Here is a 21,113-nt window from a genome sequence, read left to right as displayed (position 1 = left end):
AAATTTGCAACTTTTTTTTTCAAAAAAAATTCGATTTTATTTTTTTCGCATTTCTACATGCGCGTCGATCTAGTTTAGTTTATTCAATCGTGGTTCAGTAGAGTCTGATCCGTTTTGACCTACAATGAATAGGATATCAGGTTCACTTAAGTGACCCAGCAGTATTGGCGGCGGAGGTTTTGCACTCTAACGAGTGCTCCCCCTCTAGTTTAACATTGTTTTAACCAGCCATTGCTTTTGAGAGTTTGAGATAATAACCAGTGTTTATTGACTAGTGCTGTTTGTGCTTCCAAAATCTTCAGAATAAAGTTGTTATTATTGTTTGTTTTTACACTTCTTTTCTAATATCGTCCTGTTTGAATAACACTTTTGCTCTTAACAGTTTGTTACCTTCACCCTCTTGATTAATTAAATGAATCTCAACAAAGTTAAATCTCCATTTCCTTCACGAGGTTGAACATGACAGTGATTAAGGGAAAATTTCGACAATTTTGTTTCTGACATCAAACCATTTTCATGTCGACATCGACTGCAACAATGGTGGTGTTATTGGTAAAACACAACAGAATCTTCAGCTTTGCACACGTTTAATGTTAAATATATTTACAACATGTGACAATTCAGCAATTGGCTTTATCCATGCTTAATATTCAAAAAACACAAATTGACACAAAAATATCCAGTCAGATATTTACAGTTTAACTGGAAAAATGCAAATACCGTATCAAAAAATGCAAATGAGGTATTTTTGCAGGAAAAAATCTTTGGATTTCATGTTTTCGGTTGAAAAGCAATTAGAATCTCCACATATAAGCAATAAACAGTGGAAGGAACAAATTCCACAAGAGTACCTTTGCAAAAGTAGCTTTTGAACGAGCAATTAAAATTAATTGTGCTTTACAAACTGAACACGTGACCCATGCCCCTAACGCAACAGACATATTCACAGTTGTTGCCTGAGGAAATTCTCTAACCTTATCAGAATTCTTCCCGTGAATTCAAGTACCTTCAAGACGATGTCTGTGCTGAACCTGTCATTGGGGATTTGTGGGAATGGCAAAACGTCTGGGTACTGGGTTTTCAGACCATCGATGCCAAGCACTTCCAAAGTGAGAACATCATTAGTTAAACCCAGAAACACAGGATTGAGACTCTCCACCCTTTCTGCCAGACACTGGATCTTGGTGTCTTTGTCCGCCTGACCCCATACGGAGTACTCAACCGCGATCAGCCCAAACTTGACCGCTTGGTAGCATTTCAAGCAAACCCATTCGTTTGCATTGCGATGCAGGTCATTCCGAGCTGCCGATAGGTTCACCCTGGCTTGTCGGATCCATCGCCTCGCCTCCAAGGGATTTCCCCCAATGTTGAAGGATTGATGGGAGAAAAAGCGATCCGATTGATTTTTCGTCCCTCCTGTGGAACACTTGGAGTGGAAAGTCTTTTCCTCTTTGCGGTGACTCGTCGCTTCTTGGTTCCAGGATTTGAAAAATCTTTCGAAAGAAAATGCGTCGGTATGAAATGGGTAGCTGTGCCTGCGCATTTCTGCCCTGGCGTTTCGACCAACGGAAGCCAGGCGTTTAATCTCATTCTGCAGGTGCTTGAACACCTCCGTGGCAATATCGTACCTCTCAACATTTTTATCCGGATGCCACTTCAGATAGAGTCGACGGATGATCTTCTTGCGTTCTCCTTCAGGTCCTTTCCAGGCCCGCTCCAACACTGCCGATATTCCATTCAAAATATCTTTCAAAACAAACGGTTTTTCCACATTCTCTGTGTGTATCTTGTAAGGCGATCCTTTTGGGCTTTCAGCGGGAAATTCATCTTTTTCACTCTGCTGATTACTTTCTTCAAATTCGTCTTCATGATCAGGCATAAATGAATCCTCAGGAAGTAAAAGTTTATACAAATCAAGAGAACTGACAACCTTGTACTCATTGTATCCCACATCGATAAGGTAAAAATTTTCAAGAACGGAATCTTCCTCATTGTTTTTGTCAACCTCCTGAACAACAACACTATACGTGTACACTGGCTGGTATGCCGTAGTGTTGTCTTTACCTTCTGCATCCACCAAATAACCAACATACTCACCTGAATCAAAGACATTGGTTGGGTCCATGACAAGAAGATGATGGATTGCCGGAGGAATAGGTGTTCCTGGATTAGGCATCTCTACTTTTGATGTACTTGTTCCACTACCAGACTTGATGCCAAGATTATCCAATGCATTTGATATGTGGTACATGTCACTGCATCCAAGCATGGCGATCAAATAGGATGCATCGGAAATCAAATTGTCCATCCCTGATTTTATAGCAATCGCTAGCGAAAGGAGGAAGTTGATGTCTTTCAAATCAGAGTGCTGCACATACAGGTGCACCGAAGCATGATCGGTCTTTTGCAAGAATGCCAGCGTGTCACATTTGGTCTTTGACACTGGGTCAGAATCTTTCAGGTAAATGGTTGTTTGCAGTTTTTGATAGCAAGTCACTTTCAGCAGCTCGCGAAATGCCTTGCAAAGCAAAGTGCATCGGTCTTCATTTGCTAGAAAAGTGCTTTCATTCTCATGCTTCACTATTTGCAGAAGACCTGAGGTGAACTGTTCAGATGAAAGCAGCAGCTGCAACCGACCTTGTAGGGAGCAAAGCCTACCATACTGGCAAGGTTTGGGGTCTGCGTCGTCCAGGTGCTCTTCAATCGTGCTGCTGAGGCTCTTTGGGCGCATTCTGCTGGGCAGCGTGGAAACTAGCTTGGCATGGAGCACATGATCATTTCCCAAAAAGCATTGGCTGAAGTCCATTAGCAATTCAACTGACATATTGTTATTCTGAATGCGGCTCCGGAAGTGTGGGGAATCATCAAACATCAGCCGGTTGGACCGTACCAACTTGCTGTTGTGGCTGGGCAAGTAGAGGACAGCATCACGGATGTTTTCCAACTCGGTTCTAACAAACCCAGGATCTGCTTGAAGCTTTTTAAACAAACCAGCTACGGCCTGCTTTACCGTCCTCATTGCAGCAGCTTCCAGTCGCTTATCTTCAGCTTCTTTTGAAATCCTTGACAAAAGGTCAACATACTGTTTCACTGTTGGCATGTCCTCCATGCCGAGCAACTTGAAGAGACGGTGGAAGATGCTAAGCTCTATGGGTAGCTTGTACAAGTAAGGCCTCAGATCAACCTCATTTTCCATTGTAGTTACAACTTCCTCTGCCTTCACAAGCTTCCTTCCTTCTTCAACTGCAACAACAGGCACACCACGAAGCTTGTATCGAAAATCAATTTGCTGAGCATTCAGATATGCATAGATGCTCATCAATGAGGAAGTCCTTGTCAACAAAGCCTCCTCGTCATTCAGAATGACACTGCAAATTGTTTTACAATGGGTGATGACTTTTTCAATCGGCGGTTCAATGCTCGCATTCAACATGACCAAAAGGTTATCCATCTGTCGTTCGGCAGCTAGGCCAGGTTTCCTTTGATCCCTGATGGATGTGGGACAAGCTGTTTCAGGAAGAATCAGGCAGGATGTCCAAAGCAGCAACATGGAGTCTGCATTTGCATAGCTGGGACTGACCTGAGAACCACTGAAGCGAATCAGAGGCAAAGTGCCTTTGGATTCCTGAAACTGCGGGTGGAGGTGAACGCAATTACGAGGAGCTGGTTTTGGGTAGATAAAAGCAATGGAAGAAAGATCTCTCAGCAAGGTTCCAGTGAAGAGGTCGTCACGTTCTTGAAAAAGGTGGTCCAAAAATATATCTACGTTGCGTTTCAATGTTTCGAATGTCCACCGCTCGGTTTGTGATTTGTTTGCAATGTCTCGAGCAAAAAACACCAGCTGCTGATGGGATATCTCATGTTTCAGACCAATGGTCCTCAAGAACTTAATCCAGGAGTGCTGATATTGCAGTGGTTCACTCGGTTTGATGATCTTCATCAACGACTCAAAAAAGGAATCTGGTACGAATGATTTTTCTGGGAGCATCGCATTGTACAACTTGATTGTTTTGTCATAAAAGTTTTTAGGCGATTTTAGTCGACCATCAACATCGAGAATGAACAACAAGCTTTCTAACCGAGCAATGAGTTTTTGCTGCCAGTCACCCATTTGTTCTGATTCGACAATGAGCTTTTGCAAATGGATTACATGATGTAATTTTGCTTTGTTTGACAAGGTGTCAAATTTTGGCAAGATATACTTCAGGTACACTTCCAAATCCCCAATTGGAATGCACCCTAAGTATACATGCAGCTCCCTGAAATGCAAGTTGTCTACAAGAAAAGCAGCGGATGCAAACTTTGTCCACGACTCCATCTCAACTGCTGGAACAGATTTTGTCAAAACGTGACAGGTGCGGTATTTATGGAGACTCACAAAGTTTCCCCCGATGGTTCTATAACATGGGATCATTTTTAGGGTTGCTTGGATGTTTTCATGTCCAAGGTCTTCAAGGTGGGCAGCAAAATATCCCAAAATTATGTTGTTGTCTTTTTCATTCAGCTTTTCTTGATTGAAGGTGTTCGATTTGATCATGTATTCGAGCATGTGCAAGATGCTCACACAATCCTCGATGGTGGCCGTACGCCGTGAATGCAGAGCGCTGAGCTGACTCTCACTGGAAGAGATCTTTGGCAACATCAGGTGCAAACATCCGGCTTTCATCAGCACAGACACAAGTGGGTCATTGTGCATTTGTGGAAAGATCACAAACTTCATCAGACCAAGCGGAACCAGGAATTCCGTTTTTGGGACCAAAAGTCCTGATTCGGACTCTGTGAATGTGACAGCCGGCAACAAAGCCAATTCTTTCAACAAATTGACAATGCTTTCAAATGGAACAAACTCAGATGACTCCGAGTCCTTTGAAGCTGACAAAAGAAATTGCCAACAACGTTTTAGCCATGTTTCTCCAACAATGTTGTAGTTCCAGGGCACAACCGTTTTACTGTGGTACTCTTTTGGCAGAGAAAGTGGAAGAAGTTCAGAAAAGCTCTGCACAGTGAAAGGCTTCGCAACACCACAGTTCAGGAGAGTCTCTTTATAGCGCGTGTATATACTCTCCATAAACAGGTTTCCATGTGAACTAAAAAGGTCACTATTGGTTGCAAAGAACTTGGGTTTCTTGCTATCGAAGACTTGAAGTACGCCATCCATTGTCACAAGAAGAGGGAGGCCGTCGGTAGTCAATTTCTTTTCTTCCGCATTTTTCAAACAGTAATCGACGAGAATTTTTATGTTTTGAAACAATTTAAGCTTGCTGTTTTTCAATGGACATGGTAATGCACCTAGCTGGCAGATGGAATCCCTCGATTGGAACGTCCTCAGAAAAGTGCAGATGTCTTGTGGAGTCACCTGATCAACAGGAACACCGGCTTCCAGAATGCAGTGATACAAGCTGTTGGTTTCCTCGGAACTGTGGACAAGATTGAACCCAATGTCCATCAGGATGTGCTTTAGCTTAAACACATTTTCTGCGATTGCTTTCCGTGCGGGAAGGTTGAAATTGGTGTTTTTTCCAGCTTGCAGTTCAGCTTGCAATAAGTTGTCGAAGTATGGCTTATGGTTCATCAGGCTCGATGAGGAATGCCACGATATGTTGTAGGATGTGCCGTCATCTGATTGGGTTTTCCGGTCCTGTGCTACCTCCCTCACCACTGGTATGAGACATGTTCCTAATGCATGTGACCATCTATAAACTGCCAACACAAGGCAGTGCCATTCCAGGTAGATGTCCATCTTGCGGAGTGGGAAAAAATTAAAATACCTCTTGATCATACTTTGCAGCTTGAGCAACGAGATGTTTTTTTCTGTTGCACAATGTGGGCCCGTCATTTCAAAGCAGTGTTTCTGCAACTGAAATAAAAGTTCTGTGTAGGCCGGAGCAATGATTTTCGTCAACAGCTCGGTGTTCCAAGTACCCCGAATGCTGATGCCATCTTCCCTCCAAAGGCTTCGGCGAGAGGCATCCAAAGCAAAGTGGCCATTGATGTGCACGGGAAGGCCAGTTTCCATTGAGAGGGGAAGAAAGCAAAATGCTCGAGAAGGATTTTTGACTTTTGGGCTGAGGCAAGCGGCAACTCCACCACGCGGTAGGAGGGAAATGTCATTATTTTTGAAGGCAGCAAGCAGAGATGGATTGATATCCTTGGCATCTGAAAATCCAAACCTATTGCAAATAAGCCATGATGTGGCATTGTCATCAGAATCTGTCATATCCAGTTTGTATGACACTTGTTGCACGCCAAGCCGACTCGGTTCATAACTTCGTAAAGAGGGACTAAAGATAGAAGAACAAAACCCCTTTTTTATTCTGCGGTCATTTTCCGACATCTCGATTTCAACTGAATACAATGCATTCATTTTACCTTCCTGGTCCATTTCACTAATAGTCACCTTTTCAATGTGATTCAAGAACAGCAGAAGTTCCGCTCCATACGATCTTAAGCTATCGAGCAAATTGTACACCATTCTATCTGGCATCGGAATCGAAACAATTTCTGACTTTTTTGCCAATTCGTGTGTTCGGATAGGAAAGCGAAACATGACAGAATTTTCCAAAGTCAGTAGATCTCCCAAGAAGGGCTGAAGTACGTCAGAGAACTGCGACCGAAAATCCTCGTCGATATCTGTGAACATCCGGCCGGGACTCACAGTCGAAGCTCCGGGTGCGAATCTCGAATGTGGGTCAAAGATGCAAAGGGTGCTGTTATTCGAAAGCAGCAAAGGGCAGTCAGTGATATGGTACACAGAGTTGAAGCCAATGCCGTACTGTCCAGTTTTGTTTGGGTTTATCATTTTGGTTCCTCGCCCAATATGCTGTATTCCTCGAATATCATCCTCCGAAAATGGACGGTTGTTGTAAACGCAAAGGCCTGGCCCTTGTAAAGCTCCCCATTTCTCATCAAAAATGCGCTCCTTGGGATGCTCCCGTGGGTCCCAAATGAAGTGAATTTCTGTGGCTTCTGCATCATCGGCATTTTGCAAAAGCTCTTTCAACATTTCGTTTTCTGAAGGATAGGCATTCAGAATACTTCTTATTCGGTTGGTTAACTTCTCTCGTTGTCCAAACTCGGTTCCCAAATTGGAGAAATCGACATTAGATGCATATTTCTCCAAAGCCTTGTGCCGCTTCGGCACGACACCAAGTTTCACGGCAATCTCTCTTGGAATCTCCGGGTGGCAATACCTGACTTTGGAGTCTTTCACAGTTATCCATGGACAGTCATTGTAGCAGAGATACTCCGCGAGGTGCAACATCATATTTGTATCTGGCAAAAGGATCTGGCCAACAAATGCCTGGCAAAAATGCTGATCTTTGTCACGTACATGATTGCAAATGCCCTCTGTAATGATTCTTCTGCACAGTTGAAAGTCTTCGTGATCAAGTTGCTTAGAGCCATAAGTTTGCTTTAACTCTTGCAGGACAAACAAAAAGTCAGACACCAAAAACTGCTGCTTCACTCCGACGTTGTCAAATAATTCACGGCAATCTGTTCTGAGTTTTATGGGTAATTGGAATAGGTAAGGAGCTGCGGAGAATTCCAAGTTGAAGGCAACATTTTGTGCAGCAACAAAGCGATTGTCCACCAGAACGAACTGTTGTTTCTGCAGCTCCTCGATGATAAATGCCCTCGCATGTTCGTAGTGCATGACGGAGTCATTGAGGCACTTGTAACAGGCATAACAAATGTCCTCCACATGGGAAGTGATGTGTTCTGCCAACGAGGCTTCCTTCAACTGATCGACCACCATCTGTATGGAAGGCTTCTTGAGCAATCCAAGTAACTCCTTCACAACAATAGGTAAACTTCCACACCCTCCCGGTTTATTTTCATTCAAAACCGGGTGAAGCAAGCACACGAGATCTTGGTGTTCTGAAGTGTACAATTCATTGGCCGAAAACAGAGGGCACGATGAATCGCTGCTGATTTTCCACTTCAAAGGGAAGCCTTCGGGTTTCTCAAGCTGTGGGAGGAAAGGAATTGATCGCAACTTCCTGATCGTTTCTTCTGTCAGCCGGTCGCCTTTGCACAGCTTTTCGTTGATCAGTTGCAATATCACAGTAGTTCTTGTGCAGGCTTTCTCTTTGTCACTTCCGACCAAAGCAGGGATAGACTGCACCCTTTCGATGAGGTCTTCCCACGAAATGCAGTCTTTCATCATTCCGAGCCTCTCGAGTTTTACGAGTCTAACAGGATCGAGGTATTCTGAAGCACTCTTATCTGGAAACCTCCCGTCTTCATCATCATACAGCTTTGACACTTTGCCTGTTGGATGGATCAGTCTCGATGGGCAACTCAAATGTTTGTCTTCAGCGCTGCATGGAACACATGGTGTCTTCCATAAAATGGCCATGAACTCTACCAAGTGAGTGTCCAAAATATGCAATAAGAGGAGGTCACGTGTTTTTGAATCACAGTCTTGAATGTTCGGCATAAACACATCTCGGAAAAATTGCTTCTCTGTTATCGTTTTTGCCTCAATCGCTTCTAAGCACCCGGCTTTTTCAAAGCCCTCTTTCACCCAAGTTGGAAGCATTACAGGGCACAAGTTCTGGCTGCTTATGCGTTGCAAACAGTTGGAAAAAATTTCAAATGCAGCTTGTCCGATGTCTGCTTGGTTAAACAATTTGTCATCCAAAAATCTGGCATCCTTAATTGAAACCCATTTCTTCCCATCAGAAAACACTTCTTCAAAATGGTTGTCTTCACCGAGACTCAAGCGCCGGTAAAACTTTTTCCAAATTATTGAGAAATCGTCATGCACTGCATTTGGGTTGGGCCAGACATCATGATATGTGTAGTTCACAAGCTCATCGTTCAATGCCATGTCACGAAGAATGCAGATCTCATTTATGTACACCTGACATATTACATCTTTCATGAACAGAGTGTTCCATTTCCCTTTGAAGTCTGTTTTCCAAATCTCTTTGCGGTTGGAAGAAACAGCAAAGCAACCATTGATATGAACAGGAAGGCCTGTTTTTATCCTCAGCGGCAAATAGCAAAATATTTCACCCAGTGTATCCCAATGATCCCTGACCTTCCATTTCTCCTTAACCTTCTGTAGGGGAACAGCAAGTCCTCCGCATGGAATCAGACCAAACTTGAGACCTTCTTCTTGCAGGCAGAAGTCCAAAGCCTGCTCCGTTACCATGCATGAATGTATTAGCCAAGAGCTTTGTTCAACACCAATATCACAAGGCGCATCGTGAAGGCTCTCCTGGCACACTTCAGCTATCTCAAAATATGCCGCAGTACCGTTTTGTGTCAAAGTTTCACCCAAAGGCTCTTCGTCTGAACCGGGAATTCCCTCAACATCAATTGTAACTACACTCGATGACATTGGGGCCTTCTCTCTGTGGTGCCGTACTCCAGTTGCAAGCAGCTCTTTGATAAATCTTGCAGACTCAATCAAAATGTTGCAGGGTGCTGAGGTCACCATAGATGGGCACTGTGTTTTGGACAGCACGATTAGGTTTTTTGCCAGAGCGGGATCTGCAATGTCATGTTCCAGGCATTTCAAGGCCATTTGCTCCACATTCTGAGTAAAAATGATGAGCTTGTAGTTGCTTTGCTTTAGCTGTTCAATAAATGATGAAATGTCAACAGTGTTGTAAAACGTTTTGCTGATCTCACTTCCTGCAGCTTCCTGTTCCGTCCTAAAAGGCAGGCGGAAGAGCGTTCCGGGATATTCATAGGGGGTGTTTCTTGTCAGTGGGAGATCACATCCAAATACCTTCATGAATGGATGGAATTGATTTGGAAATTTTTGCAGGCGTTTGTGCTCTGCTGTCCAGTTCAATTTGATTCCAGGATTAGACTTGTCCCGAATATGCCTGTTTAGATGGCAAATGTTTGGGTCAAACATGATCATGAATTGCCGGCTTATGAATGTTGGCACGTCGGTGATATGGTACACAGAGTTGAATCCCAAACCAAATTTTCCAACTTTGTCCATCTGATCTTTCTTAAATGAGTGGCCCAGCCTGGTAATGTTTGCAAAGTCAGAATCTGTAAAGACGGCGTCGTTGTATACCCACAGAGCAGGACCATGACAAGTGGCCATGCCAGGATCCAGGAGGTTATCTTTCACATCGGAATTGGTGCGCAAGTCAACCATGAAGCTGCACTTTGTTGCTCCAGCATCATCGGCATTTTGAATGAGCTCCTTGAAAACATCTGAAACAGAAGGATATTCCTGCAGAATGTTCCTTATTCTTACAGCCAACGGTTCATGTTGACCATACTGTTCAAAGCCTAGATTCTCAGGATTAATGAGACGAGTGCTCAGGCAAGGGATGTTCAGCCACTCCGCGGTCTTCATTGGAATATCATCGTGCAGAAGAAAAATTGGTTCAGCAGCATCTTCCAAAATATCATGCAGATCGTCGACTTTTATATCACAGTATGTACAGGCATGTATTGGCTTCATGATGGCTCGGGCCTCCTCTGTTTGAATCAGTATCGGAGTATCTCGATGAAGAACCACCTGGTTTTGGTGAAGCCAGTGCATTATGTTTAGTGCTGTACGCACGTCCGCCTTTGGGTCGGTTGGCATTTCTTCGTCTTCATTATTCTTCTTAATCCGCTTCAAAACTTCCAACACATTGGAGGACGAGACTTCCCCCAAGGACCCACAGTATTCAAAGAGCTTGCTAAATCGGGAAAGTGACTTCGGAAGCAGATAAAGGTAAGGTTCCAAGTCGAGATCTTCAACCGCGGTTAACATTACGCCAGCGGGAGTGGAGAAGCACCTTCCAGTCCATACCCATGGGAATTGCAGCTTTAAAAACTGCTCGCCATCTTTTTGGAGGTTCTTTTGCATGTGTTCATACACCTCAAACAGCAGGCGGTGAAAAAGGTACTCATTGTTGTCGCTGTTCTCGCGATTCCTTTGCCAATTCACCACCACTTCCAAATGCTCCAGAATGTATTTTGTGGGTGGTTCAAGGTGCAAGCCAAACATGTTCCCAACTTCAATGGAGCCCACCTCAACAACAGCAATGGATGAGCCAGCGATCTTTGCATAAGACACATCGGTCATGTCAGCTGGAGCACAGAAAGACTCCTTCTCTGCTTTCCAAGTAAGAGTTGAAGGATAATCGCTGGGTCTTTCTGACATTGCTGGAACCCATTTTATCCTTTGCAGCTCCATCTTGGTCTGCTCAGTTACAATGTTGCATACACCTGGTCTGCCCAACTCCATCATCAAAGTCTGCGCTTTCTGCAGCACGACATCGTTCACAGATTCACTGGCAACAAGTTTCTCGATTTGCTGTGCCACGAAAACAAAATCCTTTTCACAAAGGTCGTCTTCCGTTTTCAGCCCCACTTGTCTCAATGCATGAAGCACGTCTGGGGAGCAAAAGGTTGGCGGAGGAAAAAGGTTCTTGGCTCCAGCAAATAGTTTCTTCAAATTGTTATTGTTCGGATCAAAGAGCTCGGAAGGGAGTGAAACCGTTCCGTTTGGAAATGGAATGAACCTGAAGCTTCGCAACTTGTCCAGGATCACAAGGTTTTCACTCTTCAAGTAAGAGAGGTTGACAAGGACCCAAGTCATAATGTCCGTCACCTCAGCAAGAGAATAAAATTTGGCCTCAATGTCTTCAAACATGAAGCTCAAGCAGTCCATGGTTTTCAGCTGAGGAACCTGCAGCAGTGTCACCAGTCGTGCTGTTGCTTCATCCGAGCAGTCAATCAAACTCCGAGAGAGCTTGGTGTTCGCTGGCAAAATGGCGCTGTGGTGAAGAACCAGTGAGTTTTCCAGGGGTACAAATTCTTCGACCTCGTGCGTGAACAAGTTGATCTTATTAAAAATCGGCAGCGCCTTCAAAATTGCTTCGTTGTCCTTGACCCTCGATATGCCAGCCAAAAATTTTCGAAGGTTCATCTTTTTGCTGACCGACATGGTGTCGATCATCTCACAAACGCGGCTTTCCCCGACCAGCGCAAATAACTGTGCCACATTAGCTGCGAGAGGACATTTTAGGTAATCTTTCAAAAGTGGATGAAAAACACAGCTATCCAGCTTCTCCAGGACAATTCCTCCCAGACTTGATATGATTTCTGCGACACTTTCCGGAAGATGAACTCCGTTATCTTCTCTCAGCATGAGCAATGATGATTTTCTTAAGCGAAGGAGTGTCACTTCTGTTGACTCGGGTAACAGCACGCCCCTGGGAATTAACGGAAAGTCTTCAAGGGGTGTCAGATCGTGGGCAAAATTATGGTAGATGTATTCCCAGCATTCCTGCAGCCATTCTCTCGGAGGAAACCGGCCATTTTCGCCGCCAGGTGTCCACGCAACCATCAAATCCTCTCCGGGAAACAGACGAAGCATAGTTTCTTTCAGCACATTCACCACATGCTTTGCATTCATGTTCACCAGTCTGCATTCCATCACATCTGAGAAAAGACGGAGCATTTAACAATGCAGAACTTCACCAGGGTATAGATTTTAGTAGATCTGAGAATCAGCACGGACTTACTCATTCACTCATTACAATAGCTCTTTGTGTTACTTTGGGAACTTGTGAGGTTAATATATCACCCAATAAATTCACACATCCAACAACATCATCTAAAATACTTCAGTAAAGATTAATATTAGTAAAGGTTAACCTGTCCAATGACTATTCTCAACACATGTAAACTTGCAGGATTCCCATCGCACACTGACAAAACTCCTTCATAAGGAGTAGACATAAGAAAAGAATGGCCCAACTTTGTCGATCTGTGCTTAAGGCCACTTGGGGTACAATATTATATTACGCTGCCGGAAGGCACTATATCAAAGTTGGTCTACATTTGGACTCACTGACACACACACACACACACACACACACACACACACACACACACACACACACACACACACACACACACACACACACACACACACACACACACACACACACACACACACACACACACACACACACACACACACACACACACACCTTCTCCCATTCAGAAACGGGTGAGACTAACAAAGTGACAATGGCAAAGCTTTGAGAACATTCTAAAAGTACTTGTTTCGGGAAACCTTTTGCACAACATCGAGGTATAAATTCTGTCACATGTCAATGCATTCATATGTGTAGTGAGCGCTGATTTGATTCTGATGGGAATTTCATGACTGAAATGTTTTCAATTTAACGACGTAAGATTTCCAATGACACATCCATGGATCAAATCAGACAAAGCATACAAATGGGTTTTGAAGTGTGTTCCTCACCGTGCGTAAAGTTCTTCGCAAGCTCAGAAAGAACAGGTTTTATTGCTTCAGACACATCATCAGAAAGAAACTTTGCATCCATCCCAAAGAAAATGGATCTGCAACAGAGGTTACATTTCACCCATCAATGCTGCACATTACTATAAGCATTAAACGAGCAATGCCCTCTAATCTTCAGCTCAGCTAGGCATTGCTGCTGTTACATTTGCAGAACAATGGGAAAAAGGCAAATTAACCACAGACTTTGGGACCAACTATTTATGATGGACGGACTGGGAAAGGGGGTGCAGGGAGAAATCTGTAAAAAAAAAGGAGTGAGGGGAGGGGAGGGAATAGGCATGAACAGCGCATATAGAATAGAGGAAGGGGGGTCAGGGTGGAGGGGTTAGGTATGTGGGGAGGCCAAATATTGTGCCATATTTGCCAACGTAATAAATAGATGGGTCTCTTAAAAATTACATCGCGTAATGCATTACTGTCAATTGACACGTTCATGGCCTAACCATGTAGAATAGTATAAAAATCAAGATCAGTTGGTTGTTCCTGAACAAACGTCAAAACAAATTTACTTTTCATTGACTACAACCAATACTCGCATTAAATCCTTAATTTTGATTCAACTTGATTATCAGCAATCATCATCTGATTAAATGATACCTCGGGTGCTCTTTCGAAGGAATGTATATCGGTTCCTTGTCCACGTCCGTCTTGTAAAAAGAACCAAAGGAGCCATTTTGTAAGGGCACCAGTCTCAAGTTGTGAAGATCGCTGTAGTCACAGTCTGTGAGGATGTACTCCAGCAGCATGTGGCATTCCTCATCTTCTGGCTCGACCCCACTCGACCTCAATGTCTGTCTGACCAAAGCTGGCGTCACGATCGCAAGGGAACTTGCATGGGAATAGAAAGTCCAAATGGCGTTGTGAACTGGGCTGTTTATGGTGGCAATGTTGAGGCCTGCTCTGGTTAAGTACTCAAGAACGCTTGCTGTGCTTTTGCTGGGCGAGCAGTCTTCATGAAAGACGACCTCGTGAATTTTCATCCATCCTCCAGTCATGGAGCAGATGACGGGTTGTTGAAAAAGTTCTTTGAACAAAGGCTGCAGTAATGGCTTCCAGTAAGCGTGGGCATTTTCAAGAGTTGGCCAAAGCCTATAGACTGCTGAGATGAAGCTTTCCTCACACTCTGGTAATATCGTTTTGATGAACTTACAAATCAGTGTGGCATAGACTTTCGGAATAACATGGCCGACCAGCAATTCATTCCAGAGAGCGGCTTGGTCTTTCCGTTGGTCTTCAGCCAGCCACCGAATACCTCGACGATTGTCTGTCAGGCCAAAGAAGCCATTTATATGGACCGGCAAACCTGTTTTACTGTCCTCAGTTGGCGGAAGAGGCAAAAGGCAAAACGTTCTTCCAGAAAACCCAAATGTCCCTTCACAGTCGTCTTGATTGTCTTTGTCGAATGGAACGGCGACACCGACCAATGGAAGAAAATTAAGCTCATCCGCCAATAAGTCAACCTCATGACAAATTCCTCTGCCTGCGATGCCATTGGTCACGAGCCAAGATTGAGAGGTGGTTAAGCTTTCTTGAGGCAAGTCTTTCTTGAGGGTTATGTCCACCGCAAATGTTATTGTTTTCATTGTGGAATTTTCTTTCCTTTCACAATAGGAACAAATTGCTTCTTCCAAAGTTTCCACATTATCCGATTCATCCCTCACAGTCGCACTCACGCTGAAGAGCATCGTCTCGGTACCATTTTGTTCCCGTACATGTAACGAGACATTTTTGACATTTTTCAGGAATAGCAGGATGGTGTCTGCATCGGCAATGAAAGAGTGAAACAGCTCCATCACTTCCTCCTTGCTATACAAGTTGCTGCTCAACTGTGACGGGGACGTTCGAAGGGGAAACCGGAATATTGTGCCAGGAAAGTGTCCCGAAGCAAGCACGGACTCGTTGCTTCCAAACACGCCCGTGTATGGGCTGAACTGGTCGTGGAGCTTCACTATTTCCTCACAGTCATCCAGCAAGTGCCAGCTCATCCCAGTTTCCCTGACTCCAAACAAGGCCTCATGTGGATCCAGAATTCCAATCTGCTCCCCACTGAGAATACTGGGAAGATCTGAAGAAAATAATTAACAGGCAGTGTGATAATTCATTCCATGGTTTATTTTCCTTATTAAACTGTCAAAAACTGACTTTTAACTCGCATTCAGCTTACATTGGTGCACATCAAACATTTATCAAAGAAATTAATGCAGTTGGGAAACAAACATCATGTTCAGACTGTGGCACAGCCTCAAGCAACACCAACCAAGAGTCCCTGTTAAAAATCACTTGGTGACCGAAACGTCGGACCCGGGTCTCGTCGGAAGACAAAGCTATCTTGACTGGCAGTGACTTGCGGCCATGCCATGAACTCTGAACATCAATCATTTATTTCTGTTGTGACTCTTGGACAAAGAAGACGACTTGCAATTCATTATTTGATAAAATAGTACCATACATGTAAGATAATTAATTTATTGCCATGTTATTGTCACTACGGACACGTTAGGAAAATTTTGATTAAATTCACCTTAACTTGTTGGCCAGTGCAGCGAATATGGAAAAAAAATGTGTGAAAATAAAGGGTCATTTAAAGGAGTATTGAGGCTAACTTGTATTTTCAAATGGTTAATCTACTTGTTCTATGTGGAATAAAAAAGGATGATGCTTACTGAATACACCGCAAAGGTGTCATACAAAATAATTATGACAACAGCTGTAGTTCATAATCTGATTGGGGCCCACAACATATATATATATATATATATATATATATATATATATATATATATATATATATATATTTATATATATATATATATATATATATATATATATATATATATATATATATATATATATATATATATATATATATATTATAACACCAAGCTTGCACACTAAAAACTCGGCTCGCCGTCACACGATCCCTATGAAATTGCTGTGGCACTAAGCGGACATGCCGACAATGTTTGGGAAGTCTTGGCGTTCCATAGTACCACTTGCATTTTGCACAATGTGTATTTTTGTCATTCCCTGTGTACAGTCTGTCGTCTGCTACCAGCTATGTTGTACTGCTATCCCGTGCATGTGCACGGGTATCGCTAATATATATATATATATATATATACACACACACACACACACACACACACACACACACACACACACACATATATATATACATTAGGGGTTGCCACAGCGGATCACCCGTATGATCCGCATAGTGATTTGGCACACGTTTTACGCCGGATGCCCTTCCTGACGCAACCCTGGTCGCCTCTTACGACACAGGGATATGGTACACCTATTTTAACCGGGGTATACACCGGCCCAGTACACTGGTACTCATTTCGCCGACCTCGGAAGGATGACAGGCTGAGTCAACCCCCTGGTGTATTAATTCAGTGGCCCAACAGGGCTTGAACTCAGGACCTTTTGGATCCCAAGCCGCTGCCCTAACCACTGCGCCAACACCAGACGTGTGTGTGTGTGTGTGTGTGTGTGTGTGTGTGTGTGTGTGTGTGTGTGTGTGTGTGTGTGTGTGTGTGTGTGTGTGTACATATATACATATATACATATATACATACATAGTTACGGTTGTGGAAATTCACAGAACACCATTCAGGCTTCCCAGAGATCGGTTATGTCGATAAGTGTGTGTTCAGATTAAATTTCCCCACCGATGTTTAACGGGCAATTATTCGTGTAACCGGGCTGTGATCTTTGAGTCAGCCATTATTCTTTTGCTATCTTTATTTTGGAACAACCACTACTTCAACATCCACAACCGCCTTTTAACAACCACGCCATCCCCACCACAGCACCAACCACAACCACCATCTCAACAACCACGCCATCCCCACCCCAGCGCCAACCACAACCACCATCTCAACAACCACGCCATCCCCACCACAGCGCTAACCACACTGCAACAACAACATCTCAACAACTCCCGCTCCAATATCCATCAGAACGGGTAAACAGAAATGACGGTTGGAAAACAACAACTGACCCCAGCCGAGCTCTGTTGGAATTTTCCCTCAGAAGGGCGAAAGAAACATAATGTCGGTGATCGGGCCAAAAGAGCGGGCCAAGAGCCGAGCCGAACCCCCCTGGAATGCCCCCCCCCCCCGCGCACACGCCGCGAAGGGAGGGGCGAGGCGCCGGGCCGATAAAATGCTGGACTGAAAACGCCAAGTCGGTCGGTCTGGGTTCGCCGTCGAGTTGAGTGGAAGTCTGGGAGCGGAGGCGAGTTGCAATCGTCTGCAGTCTGGGAGTGCAGCGGAGTCTGTCAGCGAGGGGAAAGAGAATTCCTCTGCTTGGTCTCTCTCCTTGGTCGACGGAGGCACCGGTGGAGCCGGAAAGGAGTCGCCAGCCGGGTTGCCGTTGCAGGCACGGGTGGAGTCCAGCGGAGTGCGGGCAGAACCACCGAGGGTCGCCGAACCAAGGCCCGGCGAGTCACCACGAGGGTGAAAGGTAGCCTGCGCAGTCTCTGAGTGCTTGTGGTCTCCACGGCTCCGATAACTATTAAAGGCCCACGAGGTCCAGTTCTTTGCCCTTTTCTTTCCTGGGGTTTTTCTTTGTATGAACGTTGTGGTGCCATGTCCTTAAGTTGAATTGTAATAAGTGTACATAATAAATAGAACGGTTGTAGTTCTTTGTCTTGCTTTTTCCTGCATTGCTTTGTCTACATGATTGCATACGTGTATGACTGCTTACGTGTGTATAAATAAATGTCATTGTTTGAATGTCCACCTGTTCGTTGCGTCCTTTCCCTTAATTGAGCTGCCGTATTGCATTCGGGATATTAGCTGGCTTTTAAAAAGCCGATAAAGTAATCGGATCCGGCGGGGCTTGGCGATGTACACCGCTCGGCAAATCACGAACTGAGCGAGCTGCTTAAGCGGCTCATTTCCAAGCAGGTCCCGTTGAGGTGTAAATCCCCGGCATTCTGTCTGCGCGCATAATTAGGTAAATCGACAATTCGGCGATCGGACCCTGTCGCACGCGGACAGAATAGTTGGCTGATTTACGATGTGATTAAGAACACACCCGTAGCTGGATTTCGGCGTTGATCCGAAAGCTGCGACGAGGTTTGCCACGTCCGGTGGGCGCGTGCGGCCGTGAATTAGCTAAAAGCGGTCGCCTGCACGCCGGCAAACTACAACAATATATATGTATATATATATATGTATATATGTATATATGTATATATATATATATATATATATATATATATATATATATATATATATATATATATATATATATATATATATATATATATATATATATATATATATATATACACACACACACACACACACACACACACATACAAAACTAACAGGGGTACTCGGTGTTGCCCAGTGCTGTTCTCATCCTGTTGGCATCTTAATGAAATCAAATATTTTTTTTTCTAATGTTTTTTTTTTTGTGGAGGCTCAAAGAACTTCCCTACATCCACAAAGGAATGGGGTTGTGTATCATTTAATATTACAATTTTACATAACTACAAAGGCTTTGGCATGAGAAAGCAATGTTTTTAAAATCCTTTAAAAATCTAACTCTTTTTTTTTTTTTTCAAAAGTTTCAAATATATATATATATATATATATATATATATATATATATATATATATATATATATATATATATATATATTGCCTAAAACACTCCCAAGCACTTATTGATGAACCTCTGAAAGTTTGATGAAGATCTGTTTGGCAATCTCTGAGAAAAATGGTGACACACACACACACACACACCGAGTTCCAGTATCGATGGTGAAACTATACAGCTCCCACTCCCTCTCCCTCATTCTTAATCTATCTATTGGATTCGCTATATATATCCCTTATTGTTGGGTTGTGTGTGTGTGTGTGTGTGTGTGTGTGTGCGTGCGTGCGTGCGTGCGTGCGTGCGTGCGTGCGTGCGTGCGTGCACGCGCGCAACGCGAGGCTCCACAGCACGAACCAGCGAACTGATTTCGATGAAACTTTGCCAACAGGTGCCATATGGTGTGGGAATGTGCGCGTTTGAATTTTGTTGCCGAGTAACCACCTGTTGCTGTGCAGCGGCCGAAAAACCGCGTACAGTATTTTCAATACTTGTCCTTCAGTTTTGAATGTAGAGAAACGAGACTTCAGAATTAAACTCTTCGAGATATTTAGAAAATTTTACTCGAGCCGATTTTTGATTGAGGTTTTATTTTTCAAATGGTAGTCCTTCAAAAATCGGGTGTCTATTTACCGTCATTTTTTATGAGGGGCTGAGGATAGTGGGCGTAGCTTAGGGAAAGTGGACGTGGTTGATGAAAAGTGGGAGCGGCGTAGGAAAGTGGGCGTGGCTTATGAAAAATATTGTGTGGCTCAGGAGGTGTGGTCAAACAAAAGCATTGAGAGAAGTTTATCGGGTTGTGTGTGTGTGTGTGTGTGTGTGTGTGTGTGTGTGTGTGTGTGTGTGTGTGTGTGTGTGTGTGTGTGTGTGTGTGTGTGTGTGTGTGTGTGTGTGTGTGTGTGTCTGCAACGTGAGGCTCCACAGCACAAACCAGCAAACCGATTATTTTTCAAATGGTAGTCCTTCAAAAATAGGGTGTCTATTTACCGTCATTTTTTTTATGAGGAGTGCCAGTTGGCAAAATACGCAATAGGAAAAATCTTGCCAGGCAGAGGAACAATTGTATGTGAACCAATACGTCTTGGCAATGAATCTTCGTCGGTGGATCAGTCAGAATGAAAAGCATCGTATCCAGCCCTTCGATCCGAGCGAATCCCGAGTCGCCTACCGGCTTGTTTATCTATCTATCTATCTATCTATCTATCTATCTATCTATCTTATTATATTACAAAAACTCTCATCATGTACAGTGGGGAGAACAAGTATTTGATACACTGCCGATTTTGCAGGTTTTCCCACTTACAAAGCACATAGAGGTCTGGAATTTTTATCATAGGTACACTTCAACTGTGAAAGATGGAATCTAAAACAAAAATCCTGAAAATCACATTGTATGATTTTTAAATAATTAATTTGCATTTTATTGCATGAAATAAGTATTTGATACATCAGAAAAACAGAACTTAATATTTGGTACAGAAACCTTTGTTTGCAATTACAGAGCTCAGACGTTTCCTGTAGTTCTTAACTGGGTTTGCACAAACTGCAGCAGGGATTTTGGCCCCCACTCCATACAGATCTTCTCCAGATCCTTCAGGTTTCGGGGCTATCGCTGGGCAACACAGACTTTCAGCTCCCTCCAAAGATTTTCTATTGGGTTCAGGTCTGGAGACTGGCGAGGCCACTCCAGGACCTTGAGATGCTTCTTACGGGGCCACTCCTGAGTTGCCCTGGCTGTGTGTTTCGGGTCGTTGTCATGCTGGAAGACCCAGCCACGCCCCATCTTCAATGCTCTTATTGAGGGAAGGAGGTTGTTGGCCAAGATCTCGAGATACATGGCCCCATACATCCTCCCCTCAATACGGTGCAGTCGTCCTGTCCCCTTTGTAGAAAAGCATCCCCAAAGAATGATGTTTCCACCTCCATGCTTCACGGTTGGGATGGTGTTCTTGGGGTTGTACTCATCCTTCTTCTTCCTCCAAACACGGCGAGGGGAGTTTAAACCAAAAAGCTCTATTTTGGTCTCATCAGACCACATGACCTTCTCGCATTCCTCCTCTGGATCATCCAGATGGTCATTGGCAAACTTCAGATGGGCCTGGACATGCGCTGGCTTGAGCAGAGGGACCTTGCGTGCGCTGCAGGATTTTAATTCATGACGGCGTAGTGTGTTACTTATGGTTTTCTTTGATACTGT

At 43.9% G+C, this 21,113-nt stretch overlaps 1 protein-coding gene across 2 annotated transcripts in view; it reads right to left on the bottom strand.

Moving 5' to 3' along the window:
• Positions 1 to 570: 570 nt before the first annotated feature.
• Positions 571 to 21,113, bottom strand: part of SACS (sacsin molecular chaperone) — a 64,903-nt gene continuing 44,360 nt past the window's right edge. For both annotated transcript variants that reach the window (XM_085852734.1, XM_085852735.1), the window contains exons 8-10: positions 13,901 to 15,368; positions 13,244 to 13,341; positions 571 to 12,411 (exon numbers count right to left, since the gene is read on the bottom strand). In XM_085852734.1, coding sequence (XP_085708860.1) covers positions 944 to 12,411; positions 13,244 to 13,341; positions 13,901 to 15,368 — 13,034 coding nt within the window. In that variant the 3' untranslated portion in view covers positions 571 to 943. The remainder of the gene's footprint in view (positions 12,412 to 13,243; positions 13,342 to 13,900; positions 15,369 to 21,113) is intronic.

Source organism: Eptatretus burgeri, chromosome 13 (genome assembly GCF_056783735.1).
Source record: "Eptatretus burgeri isolate ZD-2024b chromosome 13, Ebu_testis_v1, whole genome shotgun sequence".
Lineage (NCBI taxonomy): Eukaryota > Metazoa > Chordata > Myxini > Myxiniformes > Myxinidae > Eptatretus > Eptatretus burgeri.
This window is presented reverse-complemented; position numbering and strand designations above follow the sequence as displayed.